Source organism: Setaria italica, chromosome I (genome assembly GCF_000263155.2).
Source record: "Setaria italica strain Yugu1 chromosome I, Setaria_italica_v2.0, whole genome shotgun sequence".
Taxonomy (NCBI): Eukaryota; Viridiplantae; Streptophyta; class Magnoliopsida; order Poales; family Poaceae; genus Setaria; species Setaria italica.
The window spans coordinates 37,971,428-37,987,002 of NC_028450.1; the positions used below are offsets into that span (position 1 = coordinate 37,971,428).

At 45.0% G+C, this 15,575-nt stretch overlaps 1 protein-coding gene and 1 non-coding gene across 2 annotated transcripts; one reads left to right on the forward strand and one right to left on the reverse strand.

Annotated features, from left to right (window-relative positions):
• Window positions 1–269: 269 nt before the first annotated feature.
• On the reverse strand, window positions 270–3,498 carry LOC101780726 (cullin-3A). The gene is made up of 2 exons (XM_004953803.4): window positions 3,169–3,498; window positions 270–2,624 (listed from the first exon to the last, which is right to left on the reverse strand). Exons 1-2 carry the CDS (start codon window positions 3,336–3,338, stop codon window positions 584–586), a joined length of 2,211 nt encoding a protein of 736 aa, XP_004953860.1. The 5' UTR covers window positions 3,339–3,498; the 3' UTR covers window positions 270–583.
• A 10,388-nt stretch (window positions 3,499–13,886) lies between these two features.
• On the forward strand, window positions 13,887–13,958 carry TRNAM-CAU. Its single transcript has one exon. It is a non-coding gene; the product is annotated as a tRNA-Met (tRNA).
• The last annotated feature ends 1,617 nt before the right edge of the window (window positions 13,959–15,575 follow it).

Below are 15,575 nucleotides of genomic sequence, written 5' to 3' on the forward strand. Positions count from 1 at the left end.
GTAACTTTTTATGATTTTTATTCATAATGGAAAGTAAGTGGTGTTGTATATCTGAATTTTAAAATCAACCGGTATTGCGTCGTTCAGCAATTAAAATTAATCGCATGGCCAATGTAGACTTTATGAACTACCTATGTAATTTGATTCATTGGATGTAACTTTATATTTGTTCATCACCAACATTGTCACAAAAACGAAATACAGCTGGATATAGCTCGCAATGAAACCTTGATGTCAAAGGGATAGAAGCATATATGTGACACTTAAAAGAAAAAAGGTGAAATAGATTCAAAGGCAACAAGGGAATTCTCAAAGGTCAGACGATGCAACACAGGAAACAGATAGTATGGCTTTTTGCAGTCCTGTCACGGCACCATCAAACGAAAAGAAAGGGGACTATGAAATTGGAGCAGTACAATACAATCCCCACGACAAAGTCCCGATCCACCAATAACCAATGTTTGATACCATCTATAACCCCAATGGCCAATGCAACTGATAAAACAGAACTTAAGCATAACAAAAACTGTTTTACAAGAGCAGAAGGATGCCAACCGCTCATGAATTATCACATGATGGCTTTCTATGCAAGGTAACGATATAATTTTCTATCTACTTTGTCTCTTTCCAAGAATTCACGTTCAATTAGAGATTCGATGCGTTTCTTTATGACAACGGGGTTCGGCAAGAACCGGGCCTGCAATTGCTTGGTAACCTCAGCTACAATGCTATTATGATCCAGCACCCTCCGGGATTTCATGATCCTGACAATGGCTGCCTCAATCTGAGGTTTCCTGTCCTCCTCAACCCTTTGGCGGGTCTCCTGTTTCTCTGGCTCAGATTCCTTTTGTGCCACCACTGTCCCAATCTTCACTTTAACAAGCTTGCTTGTGAACTTATCATTAAAGTAGAATGCATCATCCTCTGATATATCCTTGCTCATGGGCTCCTTACGGAGAACATTCTTCCCCTTGACACAAGCAAGAGATTGTAGACATCTCTTTAGGTCTGAGGCAGGTATCTCAGTATCCCGTTCAATGTCTTTGTAGGTCAATCCATCAGCATTGTTAAACAGCATGAGAACACACATCTGATAAGTGGATACATTCAACTCATGCTTCTGGCCTTTTCCAAATGTGGCTTTTATGTCAGCTGTACCCATGTTTGTTTGCCATGTCAATCTCCGACCATTGTGAGTTCCAAGATAATATGACCGGAACTTCTCACAAACTGCAAGGATTTCAGTTGGAAGGTTGCAAGGAGGACTGGGTTGCGTCGGCCAAGAACCAGTTGTCAAAATGTGGACATCAAGCGTAGGGCCATCCCCAAGTTCCTCAGACTTCTTGGCATAGAAATCTTGCATGGTGTCCTGAGATGTTTTCATATCCGTAAACATGCCCTCTAGTTTGGAAGTGAACTGGTATCCACATTCTGTCTTGAGTTTGACTATCATACTTCTCTCAGCATCATCAGAAACAGTTTTACCAGATAGGAGCCTTTTCGCCAAATGCTGCTTATAGTACTTCTCAAACACATCCTTCTCTTGGAGGTACCGGAACAGCATCATGACTTTGTCCAGTATAACCTCCACATCTTCTTCTGTAGCCCCTTTTAGTCCTTTTCTGAGTTTGTCATCAACAAACAATGATATGAATTCAGGTGATCTGTTGTTTAAGTTGATGAAATACTCAAAGGACGAATTCAGAGCATTCTGGAAGGTTTTGTCATTGCCAAAAGCAACACTGATGATCTTATCATGCTTGTCCTTCTCATTTAACAAGCGCTGAACGAATTCCACTGGGTCTTTCAACCTTTCTGGATCTGTCACTAACTGCTTCCCTGTTTCCCTCAAGTAAGAAGTCATCACATCTCTGATCGTTGATAGACCATCAGGAACCCTTCGGAACAAGGCATACATACAACCCAAATCTTCGTACTTGTCATCTACTAACATGTTAACAAGCCCTGAATTTTCCATGTGAACCAATCTGTGCATGTGATTGGCAATCATTTCTTTCTCCACTACACTAGTTATCTTTGCCTCACTGCCAGCATCCAGGTAGTGTGAGACACGCTCCATTTCCTCATTTAGACGCCTCTCAGCCTTCTTAAGGTAGTTCCCACAGTCACAGCATTCAATGAACTCTTGAGACTCCCCACTGTAGAAGCTGGCTGAAACTTCCAGAAATGGTTTCTCAAAATCATCTTGATACACAGCAGGGCCAAGATCCATCAGCATCTTTGTTATGCTCCGCATCAGGCCTCTGTTAATCACTTCACCCATTCTTTCCCTGTCTATAAGATCCAGAAGGGTGTCAAGCAGCCGACTATGGATCGAGGGGGAGTGGATAATATGATCCCTCCACAAATTCAGACCAAGTTCGTGGACAGGTGTCCTATGAGCTGTCGGGACATATGTCCTATCCATGTACATTAGAATATCTCGTATCATCTGTAACGCCTTGTTGTGATCCATCCACTTTGCATTCAGCTCCTCCAGAAATAAACCACCTTGTGCAGTCTCTATCGATTTCGATATTTCCTTCAAGCGCCGTGTCATTGTGCTCTGAAGGCCATCGTAGAGCTTCTCACCATACTTGTGTAGCACCATGTTGTACGCACTCCTGCACAGAGGGGAAAAAGGTTCGCAAGTTACAATCAGGCAAGATCACACTATATCCTGGTGTAGTGCACCTACATGCCACACCGGATATTTTTGTACGGTAATAAGTACTAGTATTTTTTTTATCAATTTTCTGCAACACAACAGGCACTGAGCAGAGACTATAACAAACTAAATACAAATCATACTGCTCACATGGTGATATTTTGGTGAAGTGCGACATCAGCTCCTAGGTACAACCCAGTCTCAGATAGTCATAATTGTTGACTATAAAATCCGTAGAAAGGGGTAGAAAGGATCACAGGAACTGCGATTCAGCTAACAGCCATCTAAACAAACTGACAATTTTGCCCGAATTTGCACGCAATCTCTACTCCGAATCACATAATTCTTCAAATCGACACAGGTCAGGATAATCGCGGTAGAAGGACGGCTATTTAGATAGGCAAAGTCCGCAAGTGGTTGCGGCGGCGGAAGGCCGAAAGACGGCGACGGCGAAAATGGCGTCGGGTTGGGGGGGGAGGGGAGTGCGGCGTTGGACCGACCTGTAAAGCTCCTCGAAGGAGAGGCCACTGGCGTTGTGGTTGTAGATCTCGTGGATGGCGTGCTCGAGGACCTTCCATGTCCGCTCCGCGTACTTGGGGTCGAGCTCCACGCGGTGCTTGAACGCCTCGATCTTGAAGTTGCGCTTCCTCGGCGGGCCGCCGCCGCTCATCTTCGCCGGCGGTTAGATTTGGGGGCGGGGGTGGGGTGGGTGGACGCGGGCGGAGGTGGGGTGGACACTGGATACAGGGCAGAGCGGCGGCGGGGAAGAGAACCGATGGGGGAAAAGAACCAGAGCACCAGACGGCTCCTGCCTTCTCTCCCCTCTCCCTCTCTTATTTTCTTTTTCTTTACGTTCTCTCTCGATGAGATGGCTGCCTTCACGTAATCGGGTATTTAACTATTTGTTATTCGTAAGACTCTAGTGGCCATCCTAACAGCTATAAACGAATCAACATATTTACTATTTTTACACACATAGCGCGCCAACTCATCATGCAGTGTGGAATCGGGACACGAAAGGACTAAATTGCCCCTGCCTTTATCCTTTCTGCTCAGGCGCGCCTCCGAACCCGCAACCGAGCGGGTTAAGGAGGGATTTCACTGGTAAAGCAGCTAATCGTGCTCTGCTCGGCGTCAGTAGCATTCACGAGCAATCATACAATAATTTTTTTCCTCGACGCAAATTTTTACTCGACTTGTGTCCGTATCCCAAATTTTTACTCGACGCAAATCCACCACAATTTTTTTCATTTCATCAACCAGTAACAGACCAACCAACAAGGTGAGCAATCAGACAACTTTTTTGACAGTTGAATACTCCCAGTCCAACCAACATGGTGAGCAATCAGACAATTTTATCACACAACAAGGTGAGCATACTCCCAATCCCATGAGTCCAAACTCCAAAGTAATTGACATATGTCCTGTCAAGCAGTCAACTACATGATACATGAATGGTGAAAACCTTGAAAACCTTGTAGTGTCTGGTAAAACTAACAAGAGGTGGGAGGAGCAGACCAATTAGACTACTCAAGTAAAAGCATACAACTTAAGGGGAAACCCAAGTACTTCTACTTTTTTGCTAGTGAATTCTTTTTGACATTGGTGGCTAGCTATTTCTTCCTTGGTGTCATCTTCTTGGCCACATTTGTTGCTTGCTCCAGTGGTGCCTCCAAAGCCAGCCTCCTGGACAAACAACAAAAGAGATGGAACATCATGTTTAATCCATGGCTAGAAATGACACAGAAAGGGAAAAAACAAACAGGTGCGAGAATATAAGTCTTTAACAGATGTACAAGTGCAAGAATATAAGGTTTTAGTGGTATTTCAACGTATATGCTACTTCATATCCTACACAAACAACACAAGGATGCTTCAAATGGAACACACATGTGACATGTGTGACAAATATCACCTCTTAGTGGATTGTATTGATGTTGATGCTTCTACTTCATTGGCTTATGTTTCTGCTTCCTTGGCTACTGCTATTGCTACTATTGCTGCCTCCTCAGCTGCTGCTGCTCTTGTCCTAGGAGTTGTTAACATTATAGCTGAAGCATATTCTTCCTTAGCCTTTTTCCTTCCAGCCTTGATAGTACTCTTCTTGGTTCTTTTCCTGCAAAACAATGTGTTCAGTATGTGAATGACAAAAATTAAAATGACTTGAAGTTTTAAATAACACACATCTTCTTTGTCCCAGTTAGCTCACACCTTCAACTTCCCTTTCTATACCCCTTTTCACCACAATTGTTACACTTTACTTGCCTTTTCACCTTACTAGTTCTTTCAAGGCATGATGGTATTCTATTTTTTCTCTGTCTACCTACACCTCTCTTCTGTGCCACAGGTGGATATAGCGTAAATCCTTTCTCAACTTCAGGCTATTGGTTCCTGTCAGTGTTAGTAGGCCATCCAAGATCATATACTTGCTTGAACTTCTACACAGAATAAGCTATATCCACAAATTTATCATAGTTTGGTTGCGTGATCATAGCCAAGGCATGTGGGCAAGGCTTTCCTGTCACTTGCCATTCCCTGCAGGTACACATGTGGTCTTTGAGGTACACAACATGCCTTCTTACCTCTTCATCCTTGTAGATCTATATGACCTCAGCTTGATCAGGAAGGCCCTTGGTGACTTTGAGGTGGCCTAATCCCTTTGAGCTAGCATTTAGTTGAGGAATGACAGCTGGCAGAATGACTTCATGAAGAGCTCTAGAGATCCTTCTCCTCTTTGCCATCATGATCACATCCTTCTCCCTTATAGCATCTACCATACAATGAAGTGGCAGATCTTTGAATTCTTTGATCCATACATTCCATGACTCAGCTAGGTGTAACAACCTAGCCTAATTAAACCTTGTTTAATCCTAAGTAAGGCCATTAGAGCATAAGAGAAGATTTATCTGCTGAGTATACAAGTAAAAGGTCGCTTTTGCCCCTCAAGAGCTTAAAGAATGTTTAGCAGTAATTCAAATTTTTATATAAGAACTTAAAAATTTATCCAACTAAGAGTTGTAGAACTCGTCTTCCCTAACAACTTTTGTTTTTGGCATTTTGTTTGAATCTGAGCAGAAGGCCTTCAAAAACTCAAAATTTCAAATTTGTGCCAGATTAAGAAAAACAGATGAAGTCCAAACTTTGGAGCTCTTTATCTTAAATTGTTTAATGTAAACTCAAGCTGCTACAAGCTTTTAACAACTTTGATTAAATGAGTTAGGCCAAAATCTGCACAAAAGGTTTTCAAAAATCAGGTCAAATTTGACCAAAATGGTCAACTCGGCCTAAACCTGCAAAATTATGCTAAGTCTGAAATTAGTTCAAACGCACATCTTGACATGAACTTATCTCACAAAACTTGAACAGAATACCAGCAAAATCCTTTATAAGAATTTGAAAACTAAGTTCACACAATAACTTCATCAATTAGACCCTGGCCAAATTCACATCAGAAGTCCTTCAAAACTGGAGCTCAAGTCAGCCAAAACCTTGAAAACAGCCAAACTGATGAAATTGCCTAAGTCGCGTTCCCTCAAACTTTGAAGCTTTCTATCTTCAAATTTGCTGCGAATTTGAACTTGAACCAATTACAAGAATTGAACTTGGATCTTAGGTCTGCAACTTTTGTAAAGGGAGTTAATGTCGCGCAGTTCAAGAATCTGAAGTAAATCGCGCTTGAAGACCGTCTCGTCGCCCAATCTCGCAAATCCCTCGCGCCCAGAGCGCGCTAGAGCGCGCGTGCGCCGCGCTCCGCTCGCCGCCTGCCCCATGGCATGCGTCCACCAGCGCCACTTCATAGCCCCGTCCCCTGCCGTGACCGACGAGTTGACGCGCGCGTCCCATGGCCAGTGAAGCCCTGTCTCGCGTGCAGCGCCCTTGCCCCGCTGCTCTGCTGCACGCATGCCCCCGCGCCACCGCCGCCGCTCCACCAACCGGCGCACGGGATGGGACGCCTTGAGCGGCCGCTTCACCAGTCGCCCGCGCCGCCAAAGCCGCTTGCAGTGCCTCGCCTGCCACGCCTCGCGTGCAAGCTCGCCCGCCAAGTCGCCTCCCTTGTCCGCCTTTACCACCGTCGCCGTAGTCGACCCACCGGCAGCGAGCGCAGCTCCTTTAGCCCTAGATGCCAGCCACAGCTCCGCCTCGCTCGCCTTCTCCGCCCCGCCCTATAAATGGAGGCCCTGCGCCTGCTTGTGCCCCTTCCCCGCTCGCCCAACCTCGTCGCGCTCCCCCTGCTCTACTTCGCGCTCGCCACCGAGCCACCTCTCTGTGGAGAGCCCACCTCCATGTAGCCTCGCTCTTCGCTGTCGCCGCAAATCGCTCCGCCACCACCTCGCATAGCTCGAGCCGCTGTCCGTTGCCGTCACCAAGCCTCAATGCCGCCGAAACGCTGCCGCCCAGCTCCACCGCAGCCGCAACGCCGCCCTTCATCGTTCTGTCGCCACCAATCTCCCTCTATGCCTGAGCCTTCGCCAGCAGCCCCACGGTGAGCATACACTCCTCCCCGCGCACTTGTTGCCCTGGAACCGCCGACGAGCCGACAGAATCTTAGCCCCGCCGCCACGCGCTGCCATAAGGGCATAAGTGTGATTGCGAATCTCGACCAAGGGTTTAAGTGTAAATAGCGAGGGTGTGGTTGTGAGTCTAAAAGCTTAGAAGGGTCCGGTTGTAAAGCTATTTCGGTTTAATGTTTTTTTCCAGCAGAAAATAGGTTTAGCTTTGAAAATGCACCAAAATTCGTAGAGAAATTGGGCAAATGTCAAATCAATTTTGTTAGACTCAGTGTAATGTGTAGTTTCCTTTAAAAATACTTTTGGCACATGTCTCTGTTAGAGTTAATGTTATATGATTTAATCCTTATTTAAGCTACTTAAATCATAGTAAATCATAGAAAAATGCTAAAAAGGTAAATCCAACTCTCAAGTGCTTGTATCAGAGAATAGAAGCTTGGAAAAATAATTTGGAGCCTAGCTCAGATGTTTAAGTCTATGTTTAAGTTTTATAATTGCAATCTAAGGTAAAAATGATCTTTTGCATCATATTTAATTCAGAGCTGAGGAAAATGTGAAACCACATGGAGTAAATCAGTGATGAAGTATAGTTCACAATAAAAGTATCAAACCTTGTCTGGAAGTAAATAAAACCCACTCTCCTTTTTAGAGAAAGATAAATAGGAGTAATATATGTGAAATAGAGGTCCTTCACCAAAAATTATGAGAAATTCACCAAAGGCTCTGTATCACCCATATAACTCACTGTTAAAATTTCCTACCCAGATTCAGTATGGTTTGTGTGTTAAAAATAGTTAAGTGCAGGCTACCTTAGGGTACTAAAAAAATTTATTTATTTTTAGGCACCTCCAATGGATCTTAAATTTATGCAGTAGCTTATTTATGACAAAGTTAAGTTGCTGTTAAATTTGTAGCTTCATAGCTTGTTGTTTGGTTAATGAAATAAAATTTGGAAAATGAAGCTAATTAAATAGAAGAAAGAAACGTTAAGTAATAATAATGGTAATTTTCGGAAGAGGTATAGAAAAACATTCAGAAACAGGATGACTTTCCCAATGAACCTTGAGCAACCCTAGAATGACCCCACCTTTCTTGTGAAGATCTAAGTTGTAAGAACCTTAAATGTGTACACAATCACCATCAAAATCAACCCTGAGTTTTATACCACAACACACCTTACCTCATGAAGATAATGAAAGTTTAGAACCTTGTTTAGGTGAATGTGGTCGTAATGTAATTTACACTTCAACAGTAGTTCATGTTTTGCATCCTGCATGAGAAAGCATGGAAGATTGAACTTGTTGCATTTGCATTTCGTGTAGAAGTGAACCTTGCTAACGGCACGTATGAGCTGCACCCCGCGCCGGAAGAAGAAGCCGTAGCAGATCTGCACCACGACGAAGTCGAGCCCGTGCCAGAGCAAACCGAGGACCAGTTCGCTAACTCCAAGTGTGAAGGCAAGCCCCGGTGCATGATTACCTGCTTTAAATACATGTAATATGGTAATATGGTTGATGCTTTGATTGCACATTTACGTTTCGAGGAGTTGATTGAAACCTTAGATGCATGAACCTAGTACCCTTTGACATGAACACTAGTATGATAAGTCGAGTAGTTGCAATTCTTAATAGGACTCGGTAAAAGTTGAGTGATTACCTGTCACTCGCGAGTTATAGGAATTGATTGCTTTACTTATGTTGCAACTATAAGGATGATGGACGAGGTAGGGCTCTGTAAACTGTTTTTGATGGTCGATGGATTGCCCCATCTATCTACATGAAATTGGACTAAGGTCGAGATGTTATAGTATTCGTGATCAAGTGTTTGAAAGTACTAATCTCATACCTAGTATGGGATGGGGAAGCCTACTACTTGATTGAACCGGGACGTGAGCGGATCACCCCACTGTCTCTAGAAACTTAGTTTTCCCCTGGTGTATCATGTGGTGACAAGTGCGGTCATAGTATGGCGTAGTCCGGGTCTATGGAGCCTTGTACCAAGGGAAGTAGGCCCGACATGGGTTTGGGAATTGACGGGATGGCTGACAAATGAAGCGACCACTCGTGGTGCGCGGATGTCGTGGGATTAGGTCGCTATGCATGGTTAAGAAATTCGAATCGATTCGTCTGCCTTTCACTGTTTGGGACTACTTGATCGCTATGCTACACTGAGTAAGAATGGAAATTGATGATGATGTTAATACTGATGCTTGTCATTAATTTGCTTGGAACCCATAATTGCTTAGTATAGATGCTAATTTAGACTGGTCAATGAACTTAGAACTTGTGGCTAAAATATTGAAAGTAAGGACCTACTCTAGTCGCTTTTGGCAAAAACAAACCCCAGAGCCAAAAAGCTTACGTGTTGATGGAAGTAGTTATCACCCGTTGGGTAAGTCTTGTTGAGGATAGTTGCTCATCCTTGCTTGTGGCACATCTTTGCAGGTGATGTTGATACCTTTGAGTCCGCTGCAAGTGGTACTTTGCCTACCCAACTTCCTCCTGGTTGGACGGTCAAGTGGGATCCCTCCTCGGACGGCGAGGACAGGGATCATTGATGTCATGATCGGCTTCTTCATTATATCATGCAACGATGTCTAGCTTTTGCTTATTTATTTTCGCTGCTTGAAAACTCTGCAAACTATGTTTGAATTTCGAACTTGATGTTGTAATAATTCGATGCCCTTGTTTAATCTGGATGGACTGTTGTAATCTCTGTAACCACTCACCTTCGTGTGAGCTTTGCTTTCTCGATCCTAAGTTAAATGGTCTATCGGATGAAATCCGACGGACGACTGAGTTGACTTGCTTAAAGTACATGATCGCGTGTTAGGTGACTTAAGTGTACTTTAGCCAAGTTAATTTGGACGGTTGCGCCACACTAGATTGTTTAAGATGTAATCACACTTGATGTCAGTTGAAAACTTTGGTTTAGCCCATAGGAGATTGTGGTGCTCTTGAAGCAATTTTTCTACATCGGGACTACCTTCAATTACTTTGTCCTTGAAATACTTATGCTTCCCAGGTGCATTAGCTGCAGGCCACATGTTTGTTGCATACACTTCTCCTATAAAGTGTTTCTTCATGTTCTCCATGAGATGCCTGAAACATTCTCTCTGTTCTGCCCATGGAAAGACATACTTGACTACAACTTCTAACCCCTTGCAAGCATTAGTGCATACAGCCAACTTTGGAAGTTCTCCAATGGCCTTTCTTAGTTGCTCCATGAACCAAATCCAGTCATCCTTGGTCTCTGATTGGAAGAATCCAAATGCTAATGGAAACATCCAATTATGACCATCTAAAGCTAATACTGCAGGCATGTGACCATTCCACTGCCCATTTAGGGCAATGGAATCTATGCTAATATAAGGTCTGCATCCATATAAAAATCCATCTATGCTGCCCTTGAAAGCACAAAAAAATCTAGTAAAGTGCCTCTTGTTGCCAATTTTAACATTGTCTGTCTCAACCACACTACCAGGTGCCCTCAATTCCACCTCTGCCTTGAACCTATACAATCAATCAAAAGAATCATCCCACTTACCAATTAGTTTTTCTGCTGCTCTCTGTCTCCCATACCACACTGTTTGATAATTAATCTGGATTTTATACTTGTCCTCTAAAGCCTCCTGCACTTCTTTAGCACCCAAATTTCTTTAGCACCCAAATTTGGCTTCCTCTTTAGAAGGGGAATTGCCCTTTCAGTAACCCACGCTTGGCTAGCCATTGTGCCATACACTCTGCTTCTTGAAGCACACTTGTTTATTTATACCTGCATATTGCAATAAACTTTAGTTCATGATCATAACACACACATAAAATATATATGCATCTTATAAATAAAAGTATCTTATAAAATCTAGTTAGTAATTGTACCCTGACACACCCATCTGCTTGTGTTCTAGCTCTAATTATCCAAGGGCATCCATTGACCTTGCAATATCCCCTAAATCTGCTTTGGTCAGATTTCTCTGTCCCAAGCTCAAAGTCTTGCACTATAACATGTTGCTTGACTGCCAATCTGAAATCAACCATGCAAGGATATACAGTACCCATTGCCATCTCTAGGTTGTCCCTATCCTAATCCAACACGGGCTCTGAATGCTCATTGTCATGTACATCAATACCTGCATCATTCATATCGTGTAGAAGGTCTTCTGGAATGACTGGAATAGCAGCTTCTTCCTTAGCTGCTTGTGCTGCTCTCTCATCAGCTGCTTTGAATCCCATTGCTTCAAATACAATTTCCTCATCAGCTAACACATAAGGTTCTCCATCTTGATCAGGATTAGGGATAATAGTTAACTGACTCCAATCAATAAGTTCAGCTACCTGTTCTAATTCTTCTGCTAAGGTAAATGTATCACTTGTACTTTCAGTATGAGATGAAGGACATACTGGATCAACATGACTAGTCACACCCGAATTGGCTTTGGACCAAGTTGAACTGTGCAGTGGTTGATATCCAGCCTTATCAACTACTTCAACAACAATATTTAGTCTAGATCCAATCATTTTCTCAAAGTGCTCATTTTTACTAATCTTCCACTCAGCGGCACTGTCAGAATCTACTGCCCACACCACAAGTTCTTGACTAGACCCCCAGATAATCTTGCTTGCCATATCAGTCACAAAGTTATCCAAATTATACCCTGAACATGTATCCACCCATAGATTATGCCATTGCTCTGCCATTTCTATGATTCCATAGTCATGAATTGCCTTATATTCCGCACATTTAACAACTAATTTAAACACATTGCCGGGATCAATCCTGATAGAATCATGAACATACAACAATGTTGGAGTTAGAGAAATCCAACCCCAATACTATGACTACCGTAGAACTCTACATTCATGAAGAGGGAGATGATTCACTTAGCAAGGAGGGCACTCACTAGGCGTCATCTTCAGGTAGCGGCACTGCCTTAGTTAGGGTTCCAGATCGGTGCCACCATAGAGGACGTCGTCTCCTCCACGCTAATCCCCCCTGCTGCAATGTAGATCCGGCCGCGAGCACACTACACGCACGCACAAACCAGGTTAAGAACCGAAGCACAACAACCCACCTGCTCCTCGAAGCAGAACAACGGATCGGAGCCAGCGAAGAGAGGAGCAGCGGCACATGGAGGGTCGAGGGCAGGCGCGTGCGGCGGGGAATCGCCGGTGGGCCCCAAGGGAGCGGTGGCGGCATCGGGTGCTCACTGGGCAGCGGCGCCGGAGGTAATCGACCGGCGGCAGCATAGGGATCCCGGCGATGCACGGAAAGAGTCGAGGGCAGGCGCGTGCGGTGGGGAATTGCCGGTGGGCCCCCAAGGGAGAGGCGGCGGCGTCGGGTGCTCACTGGGTGGCGGCACCGGAGGGAAACGACCGGCGGCGGCGTAGGGATCCCGGCGGCGCACGGAGGGCGTGATTCCCTTTGCGCACGGGAATGGGGAACCCGCTCGGTTGCTGGTTCAAAGGCGCACCTGGGCAGAAAGGATAAGGCAGGGGCAATTTGGTCCTTTCGCGTCCCGATTCCACGCTGGTAGGATGAGTTGGCGCGCCATGTGTGAAAAAATAGCAAATATGTTGCTTCGTTTATAGAGGGGTAGCAAAAATGTAAGGACAACAGTAAGGATGGCAACTGAAGTAGCGTCATCTGTAAGGATGGCAAATAGTTAAATATCCCTCACGCAATGGTCTCAATTTTAGAAAGAAAGAAAAAACTTGAGATATTGCAGTCACTGATTGCATCAAGTTTACTGCTATCACTAATATTAGTGGTGATACATACTGTCCCCCTTCAAAATGTAGGTCATTTTGGTTTTATAAAATATTTTAGTGTTGCAACATTTTAGCGCAACTTCAAGATCCAGATGTTCCAAAATCTATATATATAGAAAAACCAAAACAACCTACATTTTTACATTTTTGAACATTTATGATTTTATAAAACATTCCAATTAATCTACATGATAAGATAGCCGGTAAAAAAACATTATATAGGGTGGACATCTCCTCGTGTAGGAAAATTTTATGCCTCCAATTCACTCCTGCGATCGATCGTCTCATATTTGGCCTGAACAATTTTTCATTTTCTTCCTAATATATGACGTATGATTCTCTTGACGCCCGGGTGGTGACACCTCATTTATTTCAAGCTCCGCGTGACATCTCATTTGTACACCGCGAACTCTAACCTAGAGATGCTTTCTTTTCTTAGAAAAGGAGAATATGAGTATTGAATATTTTATGTCCTCCCGATCTTTTCTTTATGATTCTCTCTTATCCTTTCCTCTTGTTCTTTGCTTGATTCCGTCAAAACGAGCTTGATTCCCATATGGATTTGGTACTAACTAATCACTTTATACCAGCACAAGATAATTGGTGACAGATATACTGGTACAGTTGCACGCTCAGAATAATCCTTCTAATCTCCTACTATGCGCATGGGTACTCATCGTGACAAATATATGCCTATGAGCTTCCTAACTAATCCCTCGAATAACGAGCCAAGAGCACTCCTTCCGGTTCATGTATATGACCCCCATGTCACGTTTAATCAAATTCGATGACGGAACACGCAAAATAGTTCATTTACCGCGTGAAAATTTTAACTGCATTTGCGGCCATTTGGTTTTCATTTCGTTCACGGTTCATTTCGGATGCAGTACATGGTTAATGAAGTATATTGTTAACTATGGTAAACAGGAAGACATCACAAAAATCAGAGTGGCGCAGCGGAAGCGTGGTGGGCCCATAACCCACAGGTCCCAGGATCGAAACCTGGCTCTGATATATATATATTTTGTGGCTTCTGATATTTTTTTGTTTTTTTGGACGGCAAAATCGTGGAGGGGACGCAAGGAGCAGGCCCAGCCCAGATTATAATGCAGCGCACGACGAGCCGCCGATTGGGCCACGCGCCATGTTTAAGAGCTCATTGGGCCACGCCGTTAGGTCCCAGGATCGAAACCTGGCTCTGATATATTTGTGGTGGCTTCTGATATTTTTTTGTTTTTTTGGACGGCAAAATCGTGGAGGGGACGCGAGGAGCAGGCCCAGCCCAGATTATAACGCAGCGCACGACGAGCCGCCGATTGGGCCACGCGCCATGTTTAAGAGCTCATTGGGCCACGCCGTTAGGTGCAAGTGTGCCTCTTGTTTCCTCATTTTCCCATGCGTTCTTGGCTGCTCACCATTTCACCAATGGCTGCCACGGCGGTTTGCTGCTCGTCGCAGGCCCGCCGTACATGCACAGCGCCAACAGCATCACTGACTCGAGATCACCAGGCCACGGGGCAGACCCGAGATGCGGTACGCGCACATCCCCTCATCACGCGTCGGGGCCCGTGCGTCCGATCCGCGCTCAACACAACAGCCAGCTAGCGCTAAAGGTTCCCCTTCTAATCCCCTCACCTTTCCCTTTTGCGCATGCATGCCATGCGCCTGCTCCTCACAGTAGTCCGCGCGCACAAAGGCAGCAGCAGAACCGGTCGTCGTCGAACAGCAGCCTAGCTCGGCGCATCGCATTGCCATCGCATCATGCATGCGCACTGTGGCTGTGGCTGTGCCAGTGCCAGTGTGTCACAGTGCCGGCACTACACATATCGCAGGCGACGAGAGCTAGCTAGCGAGACGCACCACCCATGGAGAGATCGTACGTCATCAGAGAACGATCAACATCGCTGGGCTCATCCTACGCGCATCTCCAGCGATCCCACTTGCGAGGTTGCGATGCGCACTCGGCTCCTCCTCCCGTCGGAAAGGCTACCCTTTCTTTACGCCTGTAAAGGATCCCGGCCGGCGCGCGCGCGCGCAGCTGTTGTTCGCCGCATTATTTCCTGTGAGCGACAGCTTCGGGATGCATGTGCATGCATGCACGCAACCACCGTCTCCTCTCTCGCTCTCTCTCGCCCTTTTTCCAAATAAAGCTACCCCGGGTTTGCTTTTAGAGAGGCCTAATTAAGCTAGCCCTGGCCGTGCTGCTGTCCTGTGGCCGGAGAGATACCGAGTAGCGCAGCAGGAGCGTTAACTTGCTCTGTCAGCCGAACAGAGCCCTGACAAGATACACAGAGATGTATCGGAGCCTCTGAGCAGCTAGCTCTGATGACACGCACTACCAATGGCCGGCAGGCCAATTCAGGTGCGTTTATTTCCTTTGCTTATTTTTAGCACGTGTCACTTCGAATATTTAGGTACTAATTAACGTAGATTATTTATAAAACCTATTACATCGAAATTCACATCGACTGGCAAATACACAGCGGCATCGGCATATAAAGCACAGTACCTGGGATCTACGTCTGCGCAGCACGACAAAACCCTATGGCGCTGCTGGGCGCCACCGAAATGCAAATTCTTCGCATGGCTTATTCTCCAAAACCGTATATGGACGGCCGACCGCCTCGCGCG